The 14,669-nt window shown below is 42.9% G+C and overlaps 1 protein-coding gene across 11 annotated transcripts in view; it reads right to left on the reverse strand.

Annotated features, from left to right (window-relative positions):
• NBEA (neurobeachin) overlaps positions 1 to 14,669 on the reverse strand; it is a 580,876-nt gene that overhangs the window by 297,476 nt on the left and 268,731 nt on the right. For all 11 annotated transcript variants that reach the window (XM_044287233.1, XM_044287230.1, XM_044287232.1 and 8 more), the window contains 2 exons: positions 10,566 to 11,001; positions 1,825 to 1,973 (listed from right to left, as the gene is read on the reverse strand). In XM_044287233.1, coding sequence (XP_044143168.1) covers positions 1,825 to 1,973; positions 10,566 to 11,001 — 585 coding nt within the window. The remainder of the gene's footprint in view (positions 1 to 1,824; positions 1,974 to 10,565; positions 11,002 to 14,669) is intronic.

Here is a 14,669-nt window from a genome sequence, read left to right on the forward strand (position 1 = left end):
GTATATTAGAAAAAATGTTTTTAGGGGATTAGGGACGACATATTCAAAATTATTATAAAAGTTTAGTTTAAACTGCATTGCCACCACGAAGGAAAGATGGCATTACACCACTCCTACTGAAATCCATGGGCTTTAAAGGGAACCGGTCATCAACTTTATGCTGACCACACTGAGGGCAGCATAAAATAGTGACAGAAATGCTGATGTCAGCAGTGTGTCACTCCTGAGCTGAAAGTAAGTGGTTGCCGAGAACCAGCATCATAATCATTGCAGCACAGGCCTGGAATAGAGTCAAATCTAGCTGAGAAGAGTCCTGGTTATTCCTAATTTCCTGCACTCCCCCCCCCATCTGCTGATGATTGGCAGTTGTCCTAGACAGAAAGGGATAAAACTAGGTGGAAAAACTGTCAATCAGCAGGTGGGCAGGAATTCATAAATAACCAGGACTCTTTTCCAGGCCCAGTCTGCAAGGATTGTGATGTTGGTTCTCGGCAACCACTTACTTTTAACTTCTAAATGACAGACCGCTGAAATCAACTCACCTGTCTCTACTTTATACTGCCGTTAGTATGGGCAGCACAAAGTTGATAACAGGTTCCCTTTAATGCATGGACATCCAAGGTCCTCCAGACCTGAATTTTTATTAAAAAATTTTCAGTCGCCCGGTGACTAATGGATGTTCTTAAGAAACTCACTAAAGGCTCAGAAAAATATCTTTAATCTCCTGGGCCTGCAAAATCTAACGGACCCCCAACTACAATACTGATGTCTTACTATGCGGGAGAAATGCTATTTAGAACTGCCTATAGCTACGTCTTAGGAGGAGAAAACTGTCTTTAGGCTGCCTAAGAGGCTGTCAAAGGGGTTTTCTAGGACTTAGATATTGATGGCTGGTCCTCAAGATGGGTAAGTATCAGATCGGTGGGGATCAGATAACCTGCACCAGCAATAATCAGCTGTAGGACAGTATAAAGAGGATGGAAGGCTGTGTAGCGGCCTTGCTGGCATGCTGCAGGCCAGCATTCATTCACTTGAATGGGAGATGAGCTGTGGTACCCCAACATGGTGTCCACACAGTGGTCAGAGCCTTCTTCAGACGACTCCACCCACTGTATAGTTTCCAACAGCTGATCCATGTGGGTGCTGAGTGATGCACTCACAAATCTGAGGAAAGGTCATCAATATCTAAGTCCTGGAAAGCCCCTTTAATGTTTGCTGTACAACATATGAATAGGTCTATTCCAATGATCACTAGCTGAGCCACAAGATGGACGCATTCAGAGACTAGCAGCGGTGTTAGGGGTTCTTCAATACAGTCTAAGGTGAGGGCATTAGTGCAGAACAGAGCTGCCCTGGACATGAAAGCATATCATATTATAGCAGAACACAGCAGCACATGTCATATGGCGTCATACAGGACACATGGAGTATGTGAACAGCACGCGGCAGCACAGGACATAACAGGACAAGACAGGACAAGACAGGACATCGTAGAGCAGCACAGAATGATGCTAGCCACACCGCTAATTTCTTAGGGAAAAAGTGGTCTGGTTGCAGCCAATCAGAGGTTGGTTTCTATTCTCTAGAAAACAAATACAATTTGAAACAAGGATTCTGATTGGTTGCTGCACTTCCTCTGAAATAGGCGAAATGCATATCCTTACACCTGTCAATATACCACAGGTAATATTTCATGAAAATAAACTATGACTGGAGTCTATTCAAGCACATTCACATGCAAGCTACACGACGGTGCCTCAGGGTACAAGACTTACATTACCAACACCACATTATTGATGGAAGATGAAATGGGGGAACAAATACCTGTTGTATTGATCATACTTTTGGGTGTTGCTCCAGTAGCAGCGAATATATTTGGTGTTGTGCTGGGGGTGAGACTACCGCTGGCAGTACCCACTGTGTTCACAGCTAAACTGCCAGGTGGGGGCTTCTTCACCGGGACCACTACACTTCTGTGAGGGGCAGAGCACAGAGAGAACACACATGACCACGTGTAGGATATTCAACACTGTGTACATTTCATACCAGAAGACAATTTATTACACAGACCCTTGTTCACCAAATATAGGAACTAAGGCCTTGTTCACATCTCCAGGGAATAGATTCCGGCAGACTGGTCCGGGTAGAGAACAGCCTGCCGCGGTTCACAGCCAAGTCCCTATTGACTTTAATGGGTTCCAGCTGTGATCAGGCCACTTTACCGCATAAATGTTGCGTTTCATTCGGAAAAAAATCATTGTATGCAGCGGTTTTTGGGCCGGCTGAAGGATCAGGCAGCCGGAAAATCTTGATGGAGATGCAAACGCGGCCCTACATTAAAGTTATCCCATAAAAAGTAGGACAGGTGAAGTAGACAGCGCTCAGAAGTGAAGGAAGCGGTGGACAGGCAATACTGGGTACCCTCTGTTCTGCCAGCAGTCAGACCCCCCACGCTCAGACCATTAACACCTATCCTGTGAATTAGTGATAACTCATTTTTGTGGGATAACTCCTTGAAGAGGAATATTTTTTGACCTGAAGTACTGGTAAAAACTTGCCAGTCGGATGAGCCGTCTGTTGTCAGCATTTATTGATTCAACTTACATGAGGGTGGATTCACACGCTGTGCACTTCTTGTGCCATTTCACTTGCAGAATCCATATTACATTACAATGTTAGTAGATTGGGTCAAAATGTACATACAATACAGACAAATTAATAAAAAACTAAATAAATGCCGAAGATGCAAGGCATCTTGAAGCTCTGTGGCTAAATTGCACTACAAAGTCAACAACAATGTGGATTTTAGGACAGGTTTTTAGGTTCCACAGCAGGGGCATATCTTCAATGGAGGCAGACCAGGCAACTGCTATGGGGCCTGGGAAGCTCCCGACACTGAACTCCTTCTCTTTCCAATGTGAAAACACTGCATTTTCTTGCAGCCACCATTAGGGGGTGCCAGTACAAACAGATCATTAGAGCTTCCATTTCAATCAATTGCAACTGCATACATTCCTATCCACTGAGCTCCCCCTAGTGGTGGCTGCAAGCAGCCAGATTTGCAAAAGATGAGAAGATGAAGATTTATCGAGGTATTTCAGCCAGTCGTCTGGCGTGAATACATTGAAAAATATGGTGGTCGGAATCGGCGCCTTATTTATGAAGCATGTGTTCCACTTTCCTGCCTTTTTTAATTTTAATTACAATTTTTTTAATTAAAAATTCATCCGAAATCTGGGCCTTTGCACATCGCATTCTGCAATGCCTGAGAAAGAATGACACACGTACTAGGAAACTGGGTATGGGGCCCATACTAAGTTTTGCTATGGGAAATCTACATACGCCCCTTTTCCACACAGTCTTTTTGTTTTACAGGATTAAAAAAATAAACATAAAAAAGGATAATGGAAAGATCTGCACATCTTCAGTGCTGTGAAAAGGCACAAGTACTGACCACAATACGGCCTAAGGATGTATTCCCAAATTCTGATATTGTTGTGGTTATTTGCCTTATCTTACTTTGTTTTCTCCACTAATATACATTGCTGCACTCGCAATTCGTATAAAATATGCACATAAAATAGGGAATACGGTGCATACTACACATGGATTTTCCACCCAGACTTTCATGCAGAAAATCTAGTGTAATACAGTACCAGCTAAGGGAAGGAGATTTTTTAAATCTTATGGAGTGGAGTTTTCCATGCAGAAATTGACGTGCAGTGAGGACTTGTGGCAAATCCAAGTCACACATGTGGATTTGGGTGCATATCTATATAAACTACACCGCCGTGTGCATGTACCCTAAGGGCTCGGCTACACGACAGCAGCAGCTGTCGCACCCAAGGATCTGTGTAGCAAATAGAGATATATATATCTATATCTCTCTAATCTCTATAACTATATAAATGAGTTTCTGTCTGTCATGGACGTTCTTTATGCGCGACCAAATGACTGGACCGATCTTCACCAAATTTGGCACACAGGTACCGTTTTTGAGATATTCCCAAAAAATGACCCGCATTAGCCAATACAAGCCAGCAAGCCTTTCACTTTAATCCGAACTGCCATTTACACGGTCACATGTCCCTTATTAGCCAATAGAAGCTTGCAGTCCTACTCCAAGTTGCCATAACAACTGAACACAGGCTTTAGCAGTTTGCAGGTCCTTAAGTATTCAGTCATATAACGTATGACGGCACAACTACACTGCTACATGCATGGGGGGCAGGGGCCACTATTGAACGGACGGGCACTGTGGAAGTCTCTGTTAAAGGAGTGGTCACTGTTAAAGGGGCAGGCACTGTGGAGGTCACTGTTAAAGGGGCAGGCACTGTGGAGGTCACTGTTAAAGGGGCAGGCACTGTGGAGGTCACTGTTAAAGGGGCAGGCACTGTGGAGGTCACTGTTAAAGGGGTGGTCAATGTTAAAGGGGCAGGTACTGTGTAGGTCACTAGCAAAGGGGCGGGCACTGTGGAGGTCACTAGTAAAATAGCGGGCACTGTGGAGTCACTGTTATAGGGGTGGTCACTTTTAAAGGGGCAGGCACTGTGGAGGTCACTGTTAAAGGGGTTGTGAATGTTAAAGGGGCTGGCACTGTGGAGGTCATTGTTAAACGGGCAGCCACTATGAAGGTCACTGTTAAAGGGATGGTCATTGTTAAAGGGGCGGTCACTATTAAAGGGACGGGCAATGTGGAGGTCACTGTTAAAGGGGCGGGCACTGTGGAGGTCAATGTTAACGGGGCAGGCAGTGCAGAGGTGACTGTTAAAGGGGAGGCACTGTGGAAGTCACTGCTGAAGGGGTGGGCACTGTGAAGGTCACTGTTAAAGGGCCAGCCACTTTCTGTCTGGACGTCTGTCTGTCTGTTCTTTATGCGTGACCAAACGACTGGACCGATCTTCACCAAATTTGACACACAGGTACATCAGGTGTCCGGCAAGGTTTTAGAGCGGGTCTCAGCTCTCTAGGACGTACCATTCCTGAGATATTTTCAAAATATTACCAGCATTAGCCAATACAAGCAAATGTTTCTCTTCATATGCCAACTGCCATACACACGGTCACATGTCCCTTATCAGCCAATAGAAGCTCGCAGGTACTACTCAAGGTTTCCATAACAACTGATCACAGGTTTGAGCAGTTCGCAGGTCCTTAAATAATCAGTCATATTACGTGACAGAATTAGATACACAGCTCAGCAGGCAGTATCAAACAGGATAGGATATTAGATACACAGCTGAGAAGACAGTATTACAAAGGATAGGATTAGATACACAGCGCAGCAGACAGTATCACACAGGATAGGATTTGATACACAACTCAGCAGACAGTGGGACGGGGTGCTGTAGAGGTCACTGTCAATATATTGGGCTCATGCACACGAACGTATTTTCTTTACGTGTTCGTTCCTTTTTTTTGGCAGACCATATGCTGAACTATTCACTTCAATGTGTCCGCAAAAAAACTGAAGTTAATCCGTGTGCATTCCGTCTCCGTATTTCAGTTTTGCAAAAAAATAGAACATGTCCTAATATTGTCCGCATTACTGACAAGTTTAGTACTGTTCTATAAAAGGCCAGCTGTTCCGTTCCGCAAAATACGGAATGCACACGGATGTCATCCGTATTTTTTGCGGACTGCAAAATACATACGGTCGTGTGCATGAGCCCTAAACATCACGCAGAAACATTAAATGAAATAGATGAAATATACCCGTGCAAAGACGGGTCCTTCTGAGATGTGTGTGTATATATATATATATATATATATATATATATATATATACATACATACATACATACACACACACACACAGTATATATATTGTGGGGTTTCGCTCTGGTAGATAGGGTAAGCGGACGCAGTACAGAGGAAAAAGACAATTTCTTAATGCAAAACTTCAGTGTTTATTCACACTTGAGGCAAATGCACAAAACAATGCGTTACTTTGCAGTCTTGGTGTTTACTTCACACACAATGGAAAGTTCATATTAGGCTCCATTCACACGTCCACAAGTGTTGTGCGGACCGGGTGCAGACCCATTTATTCTCTATGGGGACTGCATCTGCATTTACGGAGCGCGGGCCCCAATCTTCTGGTCCGCAGCTCCGGAAAAAAAAAATAAGAACATGTCCTATTCTTGTCTGCAATTGTGGACAAGAATAGGCATTTCTATGAGGGTTCCGCCTGGGTGTATTGCGGATCCGCAATGCACTACGGACGTGTGAATGGACCCTAAGACAAAAGTCACATTGAGGTCAGTTCTGCCTCCAGCAGTCCACGGCAGGCTTTAGGGTCCTGTTTCCTCGCCCCATGGGTCTCAGCCCTCCAACCTGGCACCAAGCCTCAGATCCCAACACAGAGATCCTGCTGCTGAGCCCAGCTGCCTATTTAAGGACAGCCAGGTGCTGCCAAAAACCCGGACCGGCAATTAAAATCCAGTCCAGTATTTGACCCCACCTGGCTGCAAATTAGCCCAGCAGCACACGGTGGGAGGAAAATACCTGTTTTACCAGACCATTTATTTACACACACACACACACATATATACACATACAGTTAGATCCATAGATATTTGGACATTGACACAAATTTAGTTTTTATTACCTGTTTACTAAAACATATTCAAATCATAGTTATATAATGGACATGGACATAAAGACTTTTAGCTTTCATTTGAGTTTGAGGGTATCCACATTAAAATTGGATTAAGGGTTTAAGAGTTTCAACTCCTTTACATGTTGCACCCTGTTTTTAAAAGGGACCAAAAGTAATTGGACAATTGACTCAAAGGCTGTTTCATGGGCAGGTGTGGGCAATTCCTTCATTATTTCATTCTCAATTAAGCACATAAAAGGCCTGGAGTTGACTTGAGGTGTGGTGATTGCATTTTGAAGATTTTGCTGAGAAGTAAACATGCGGTCAAAGGAGCTCTCTATGCAGGTGAAACAAGCCATTCTTCATCTGTAAAAACAGAAAAAACCCATCCGAGAAATTGCTACGCTATTAGGAGTGGCAAAATCTACAGTTTGGTACATCCTGAGAAAGAAAGAAAGCACTGGTGACCTCAACAATGCAAAAAGACCTGGACGCCCACGGAAGACAACAGTGGTGGATGATCGCAGAATAATTACCATGGTGAAGAGAAACCCTTTCACAACAGCCAACCAAGTGAACAACACTTTCCAGGATATAGGCGTATCAATATCCAAATCTACCATAAAGAGAAGACTGCCTGAAAGTAAATACTGCACAGTGCAAGCCACTCATAAGCCTCAAGAATAAGGCGGCTAGATTGGACTTTGCTTAAAAACACCTTTAAAAAAACAGGACACTTCTGGAAGAACATTCTTTGGACAGATGAAACCAAGATCAACCTCTACCAGAATGATGGAAAGAAAAAAAGTATGGCGAAGGCATGGTACAGCTCCTGATCCAAAGCATACCATCATCTGTAAAACACGGCAGAGGCAGTGTGATGACTTGGGCATGCATGGCTGCCGGTGGCAAAGGGTCCATAGTGTTTATTGATGATGTGACACGGGAAAGAAGCAGCCGGATAAATTCTGGGCTTTTCAGAAACATACTGTCTGCTCAAATCCAGCCAAATGCAGCCAAACTGATTGGTCAGCGTTTCAAAATACAGATGGACAATGACCAAACAAAGCCAAAGCAACCCAGGAGTATATTAAAGCAAAAAAGTGGAATATTCTTGAATGGCCGAGTCAGTCACCGGATCTGATCCCAATAGAGCATTTCACTTGTTAAAGACTAAACTTCAGACAGAAAGGCCACAAACAAACAGCAACTGAAAACCGCTGCAGTAAAGGCCGAGCATTAAAAAGGAGGAAACACAGCGTCTGGTGATGTCCACGAGGTCAAGACTTCACGCAGTCATTGCCAACAAAGGGTTTTCAACCAAGTATTAGAAATTAACATTTTATTTACAATTATTTAATTTGTCCAATTACTTTTGAGCCCCTGAAATGAAGGGATTGAGTTTAAAAAATGCTTTAGTTTTCCTCACATTTTATGCAATCTTTTTGTTTAACCCACTGAATTAAAGCTGAAAATCTGAACTTCAAATGCATCTGAATTGTTTTGTTCAAAATCCATTGTGGTAATGTACAGAACAAAAACGAGAAAACCATTGTCTGTCCAAATATATATGGACCTAACTGTATATATATTCTTTTCCTCCCCTGTAAAAGGACTACCAATCCTAAAATACTGATGTCGGCAGTGCAGTCACTGTATCAGCTCCCGCACAGATTTGGCTGTAGGAACAGATTTATTGGTAATTCTGTGAAAATGCCGAGGTCCACAAGCCTCAGTAAAGGAGGGCTGCCTGGAAAGCTGCACTAAGGTCTCCGAGTTTGAAGGATAATTTTTGATGTTGTCACTCTCAATCGCCTGAATGGCTGACAGACAATCAAACCCGTCTGGCAAGCTGGCAGCTCATTTTGCTGGCAGGTGGCAAACAATTAGACACACCAATTTGTGCCTCCTGATGACATTAAAGCATGAAACTAAGTTGTATGCAGGGCCTGGTGATTTGTGTGAAAGCATTTCAAAAATAATACTCTGTGCCGAGGCAACTCATTTCAGACTGCCACCTCCCATTATGGCTTTGAGCGGTGAAGACGACAGGCTTCAGTTAAGAGTGGCGCAAGGCCGCTTCTGTTCAATCCGTCATCGGCGCCCCCCGAGACCTCAATCCCCTCCTTTCATCAATATCACCTCATCATTTACATTCGATAGTTCTAGAGCTGCTGCATACATTACTAACCGAGGCACCTTTTGTTGCAGCGTATTAGCCTACTTTGTATCTCGATCTTGTCAGAGTCCCCCGCTTGTGAACAATAATGGGCCTAACAAGAGCATGATGGCTTTTCTACAGCTCATTCTGCCTCTTCTCGCTAAAACCTGGGCTTAGACATAAAAAAGATCTGGATAACGGTAAATAGGTGTATTTACTAGGCAGTACGATAAGGACAAAAGGGGAATGCACAGCAAATATCCCTGCTCCAAGCTCTACTTAGATACTGATCTAATCAAGGTCTGAAGCTAGTTACCTTAGTGTTCATTTTAAAGAGTTATCCCCATTTATTACCTATCACAAAAGAGAATGCATATGACCACCACTCCACTTCTATGTGACTGGCAGAGATAGCCATGGGCTGTACTTGGTAATGTCATAAACTGGGGATTCTAGGACCCCCATCTACATGATCCTTGGGGGCTCCAGAGGTCAGACCGCCCCCACGATCACATATCTCACTGTCAATTGGTGATAAATGTTGTTCAAATGTCAACCCCTTTAAATCTGCATTAAAGGGGTTGTCTCATAAGGATAAACCCTCTCTATATTCCCAATTAGGGTACATGGATATCTCCGGGGGAGAATGGTGCTGTGGCTGGTCACATGAGGCCGAGCCACGTCCGCCGGAGGCAAGCAATGACCACACGATTTAACTACAAAATCGTGCAGCTTTTTCATGCCATGGATGGACATGGCCGCATGTGGCCAGTCACCAGGGGTGGACTGTCAGACTATACAGGGAAATTTCCCCGTGGGCCAACAACCAGCGGGCTGTCCGATGGCCAGCTACATAATGATCTGATTCTCTCAGCATTAATGCTAGGAGCATCAGGCACTTATGCACCCGGCCAACAGCCGTCCTCCTGAATTCAAATGTATCACTGTCCTCTGTATGGGTATAGGGCAGTATTTTATGCTTCACTGTGGTATCTGGTTTTCCTGGGGCAGTATTTTGTGCTGCACTGTGGTATTGCTGGCCTCACCTACTTCTGTTGTCTCTACCTACTTGAGGCTTGTGTTGGCTCTGCCTACTTGTGTTGTCCCACCTTTTGTCAAATTTGGACTGTCCTACAAATATGGGGCCACTTTTAGTTTTTTTCCAGAGCCTCTTTAAGTTCCTAGAACGCCCCGGCCAGTCGCACCATCGGGCAGCACCCTAATGGAGAATGAACATCTGATTCACAATTTAGCTGATAGTGGGGACTCTGCAGTAAGACACCCTGCTCCCCACCATGACCAGCTTGACTCAAAACTGATATTGCCCAGTGGAGACAACCACATAAAAAACTTGCAGTTTAATCCCAAGACATAGTAGCTCTGTTCCCCCTCTAATTATCTTTAGATTTCATGGTTAGGAGGGTGTTAACCCTGATGAGTCTGATAGGCTTCTCCACACTTGGTTCTCCACTGTGTAGAAGTAATGTTGCTCCAGCACCCACTACATGGACATACATAAAATAATAAGGTGCTGCCTGATTTCAGCAGGTGACCTAACATTTGCACCGTTTAACCTGATGACATGATCATTCCGATGCAATGCAATCACGTCAGTCTTTGATCATGGTGAAATAATAAACTACAATTATCAGGAAAATTGAGCGTTAACTACACGAGTCTGTCCGACCAGATGTCTAGACACAAAGCCAACAAAAACTTCTCATAGAAATGATATGGTAATTAACATTTTGAGAAAGAAACATAGAAAAAAAAAAAACATTCAAGTCTGATATGATGTCATACCTGTCAAAGGAATGAAACTGCATGGGAAGAATGACCTGGGCTTCCCTTTTGAGCGCAGGGTCTGGGTACGGTACTGGGTCTGGTCCAGCTTCGGCCAACTCGAATGGAGCAGCCACTAGACTTTTAAGAATTTCTTTGATATTGATACCCTTGCTTTGGCTGATGCTAGAAATGGAGGGAGCTGGTTTTAGCATTTCGCTAGGACTGTCTGTTAAACTTTCCTGCGACTTTATCACATCCGATGACAGTGTAGATAGCAGTTCACCCATGACGTCTGGGCTTGTGCTGCTATCTAGATCAGTTCCATTTAGGATGCTGCTGAGGTGTTCTTCTCCAATGCCTGAGTCTGTGTGAGGAATACAGCTTTCTAAATGAAGTTCTTCAATAGGTGTGGGGGTTTCTTTTTCCTTGATATCAGGGAAAAGAGCTGGTGTATCTAAAGAAAGAACACAAAAAATGAGATCAGTCACACAAAAACCTTTGACACAAAATTCTTATCATCATATTATTTTTAGGTCCGATATTCTGTGCTGATGAATTTCTCCATATGCCTTGAACATGGTTAAAATGCAATTGTTCTGATCTAGAGCTTGAAACCCGATTTAAAAGATAAAGTGTTGGTCGCTTGCAGCTGTCTCTAGAGGGCGCTCACTGCATACAGTGTTACCATTCAGTTCAGTGTATAACAAGCTCCTTGGCTCCCCCTAGTGAACACAGGGAGAATGTTCATCATTTATATCCAAGGCCTATACAGGGGATTTCAAGTTCTGTATCAAGGTATCAAGGTGTCGTTCTCTCCCCCCCCCAAGTACAGATAGTACCTCCAAAAACAAGTTCTGTATCAGAAACAAAAAGCTCCAGCCACTATAAAGATATATTAGGAAATCGGTACAAAACCTATTTATATTTAGAAAAACTAATACTAAAATGGTGTTTAAACAGTTCAAGACCGCGCCATTTACTCCACTTCCTCAACAGGTGCATTTTTTTAGTACATACGTCATATTTTTTTTTCTGTTCTGTTAAGTAAATAATTTTTGCACATTTCGGTGATCCATGGACTTTATTTTTATTCCATTTTTATTTTAGCATTTTTTTTTTATAACCATAAAAATGTTACAAAAAGTTTTTCACATTCTTTATTTTTTTTTATAACATAATTTGCAAGTAAAATCTATATTTTAAAAAAAAATGTCCCCTTTCAATAATAGCCATTTTGATATATGAGAGCAGGGCTAGAAGCTGCGGTGTGGCACCTGGAAACTATTTATTTTTTATTTCACACAAAAGTTATAACGTCATATAAAACCTTTGGAGGACATATAATATGAGATTTGTTATTTTCATTTTTTTTACAATTATTGGTGATTATTCATGTAACCGGGAAACCCATTCCCAGAGAGGTTGTAGAGCGCCGTACAACCTCATTGCAGAGCTGATATGGGTCTAAGACCTGGCAGGTCGTGCAGACTCCTCGCCCCAGTGATTACATGACCATTGGGAGCAGAGCAGGAAGCAGCATTGGCGCTTACAGATCTCTATACACTGTGCTTCTTGAGAGCTCTGTATAGAGAAATGGGGAAGGGAGGGATTGTGAAAAAAGCCACCCCTGCCTTCTCTATGGGAAGTCTCTCTGTTACTCTCTACAAGGATGTTTAGAAACCTCTGCGCTGAGATATATGCCAACCGCCGGGACATGCACAGTCAGCGGTTGATCGGCACACAGTTAAAGAGAACCTGTCACCATAATTTATGGAAAAGATTAAGTAAAATATGTAATGTATTAATTTCAAACCTGCTCTTTCTATGCTTAGGAGTCATGTGGGCGGTCCTATTCAGTGACTGCTGACTTTGCAAGACTAAGGCTACATGCACACGACCGTATTTTGTTTCAGTGTCCGATCCGTTTTTTTTTGCGGATAGGATGCGGACCCATTCATTTCAATGGGTCCGCAAAAAACACTGTGTGCTGTCCGCATCAGTATGTCCGTTCCGTTGCTCCACTAAAAAAATAGTGCATGTCCTATTTTTTTCTAGTTTGCGGACAAGGATAAGCATTATTACAATGGATCCGCAAAAAAAAAGGATCCGCAAAAAAAAAACGGATGCCATACGTAACATCATCCGTTTTTTTTGCGGATCCGAAATTTGCGGACCGCAAAACACATACGGTCGTGTGCATGTAGCCTAAGAATAGAGAGTTGGCTGTCAATCACTGATAGGACCGCTCGCTGGAGTGCCAAGAGTAAAAAGAGCAGAGGATTAAATGAATAAAATACAAGTTGTGCTAAATCTTTTCCTACAATCTGCTCAGCTCGTCCTGCTCTATAACAGGCTGCCTGCAGATTGCACTGCATTTCCACGGTGATGGGTTCCCTTTAAGGATAGGCAATAATAAATACTAGTACAAAATAAATCTACAAAATCAACACAGCAATGGTTTCAAAAGATACGGGTGATAAGAGGTCAGAAGTGTGCCATCTGCACACACAAAGAGCTGTGCAGAGATGGACAAGGGGATGGACAAGGTCTCCGGGTGACATCAGTTTGGGAATATTGAGCGGAGGTTCACACCCCCAGGAATCCCAGGGGAAGGAGACATTTGATGTAAATTCATACACATACACCAGAGCGTTGGGATGTGTCAGTTACATCAGAGCATGCTGCAAATGGAAAATAATACAACTTATCCAATGACCAAATGATCAAATCCTGACACGGGAGAATTAAACAGCAGCAACCTGCCTGCCCTAGGGGCAAGATCAGTAAACAGCCAAGCACAGGCATGAGGTATCATTAAGTACCGGTCATCACACAAGACTATTCACTAACACACAATCCTAAAAGAATTACCGCAACTACAGGGTTAATAACACTTGTATACAGAGGAGATAGATATGAGATGGATAGATGGATAGACGGATAGACATGAGATAGATAGACTGGTATATATTTATAGATATAAAATTAAATATTATTATATATTACATATTATATTAGAATATTAATAATAGATAATAAATATATTTACCGGTATATATTTTTTATATAAGTTTAGAGCGATTTTGCATGAAGAGTGTAATAACTGACGTTAAATAAACCACATATGCAATGGATGATGTTTCGAATGTCGGTTTCTCAGCGCTTCTTCATAAAGATTTGGTTTGTGCTGGTTCCTCGGTTATTACTCCGGAAAGTGTATAAATAAATAAAATGATAACTGACTGTTACCATTCCCCTTATGAAAGGGATGTGTTCATACACATTATTGTCCAATCAGTGCCGACAGCGGCAGGGCAGGGATGCACAACCGTTTCTGGTCCTAGGGCCACAATAAAGCTTAAAAGGGTATCATCATCATCTGAAACCCTTACGGCATATAAAAAAAGAGTATACCATAAATGACTGGTAGGTGCTGGTTTCACCTCCAGGACTGCCACCTTTCTGGAGAATGGGGATCCTCTGCTCCCGTCTGCACGCCAGAAAGTCACTCTCTCAGTATTTTTGCATCAGTATTTGTAACCAGGAGTGGGTCCAAAACACAGAAGAGGCGCACATATTTCTATTATACCTTTTCTCTGTAGGTTCCACTCCTGGTTTTGGCTTACAAATACTGATGCAAAATACTGACAGACATTGTGAAACAGGCCTTAATTTAGTTGCTGAAACAAGTGTTTTACTATTCCCAAAATCTACAATGAATGGCCACCTCTCCATTTCATCTAGTCCTTACTGAAGTGCCACACAGGTACCAGAAGACCTTCATTCTGCCAGTATCTGTGGGTCTCATAGGCAAAAATAATTAGTATTTGCTTCTGCCCACGGGCAACTCCTCTCTGACACGGAAAATGTATGTTAGCCGCCAACAGACAAGCATGTGTGTGTGACCAGACAGTTGGGGCTGCACAGAATGGCCCCCAGGCTGTGCACCCCTGCTCTAGGGCAATGGTAATAGCCCATAGACAATTTATTAATATATTTCCAGGATGAATTACAGAGGAACTGCACCATGCAGCGTTCTAAGTAAAAATTGTTTCAGATTTATTTTTTCATGGTGAATACAAGTATTTACTAAAGCAGACATGTAAGGAGAGGGGGTCCAGT

Source organism: Bufo gargarizans, chromosome 3 (genome assembly GCF_014858855.1).
Source record: "Bufo gargarizans isolate SCDJY-AF-19 chromosome 3, ASM1485885v1, whole genome shotgun sequence".
NCBI lineage: Eukaryota > Metazoa > Chordata > Amphibia > Anura > Bufonidae > Bufo > Bufo gargarizans.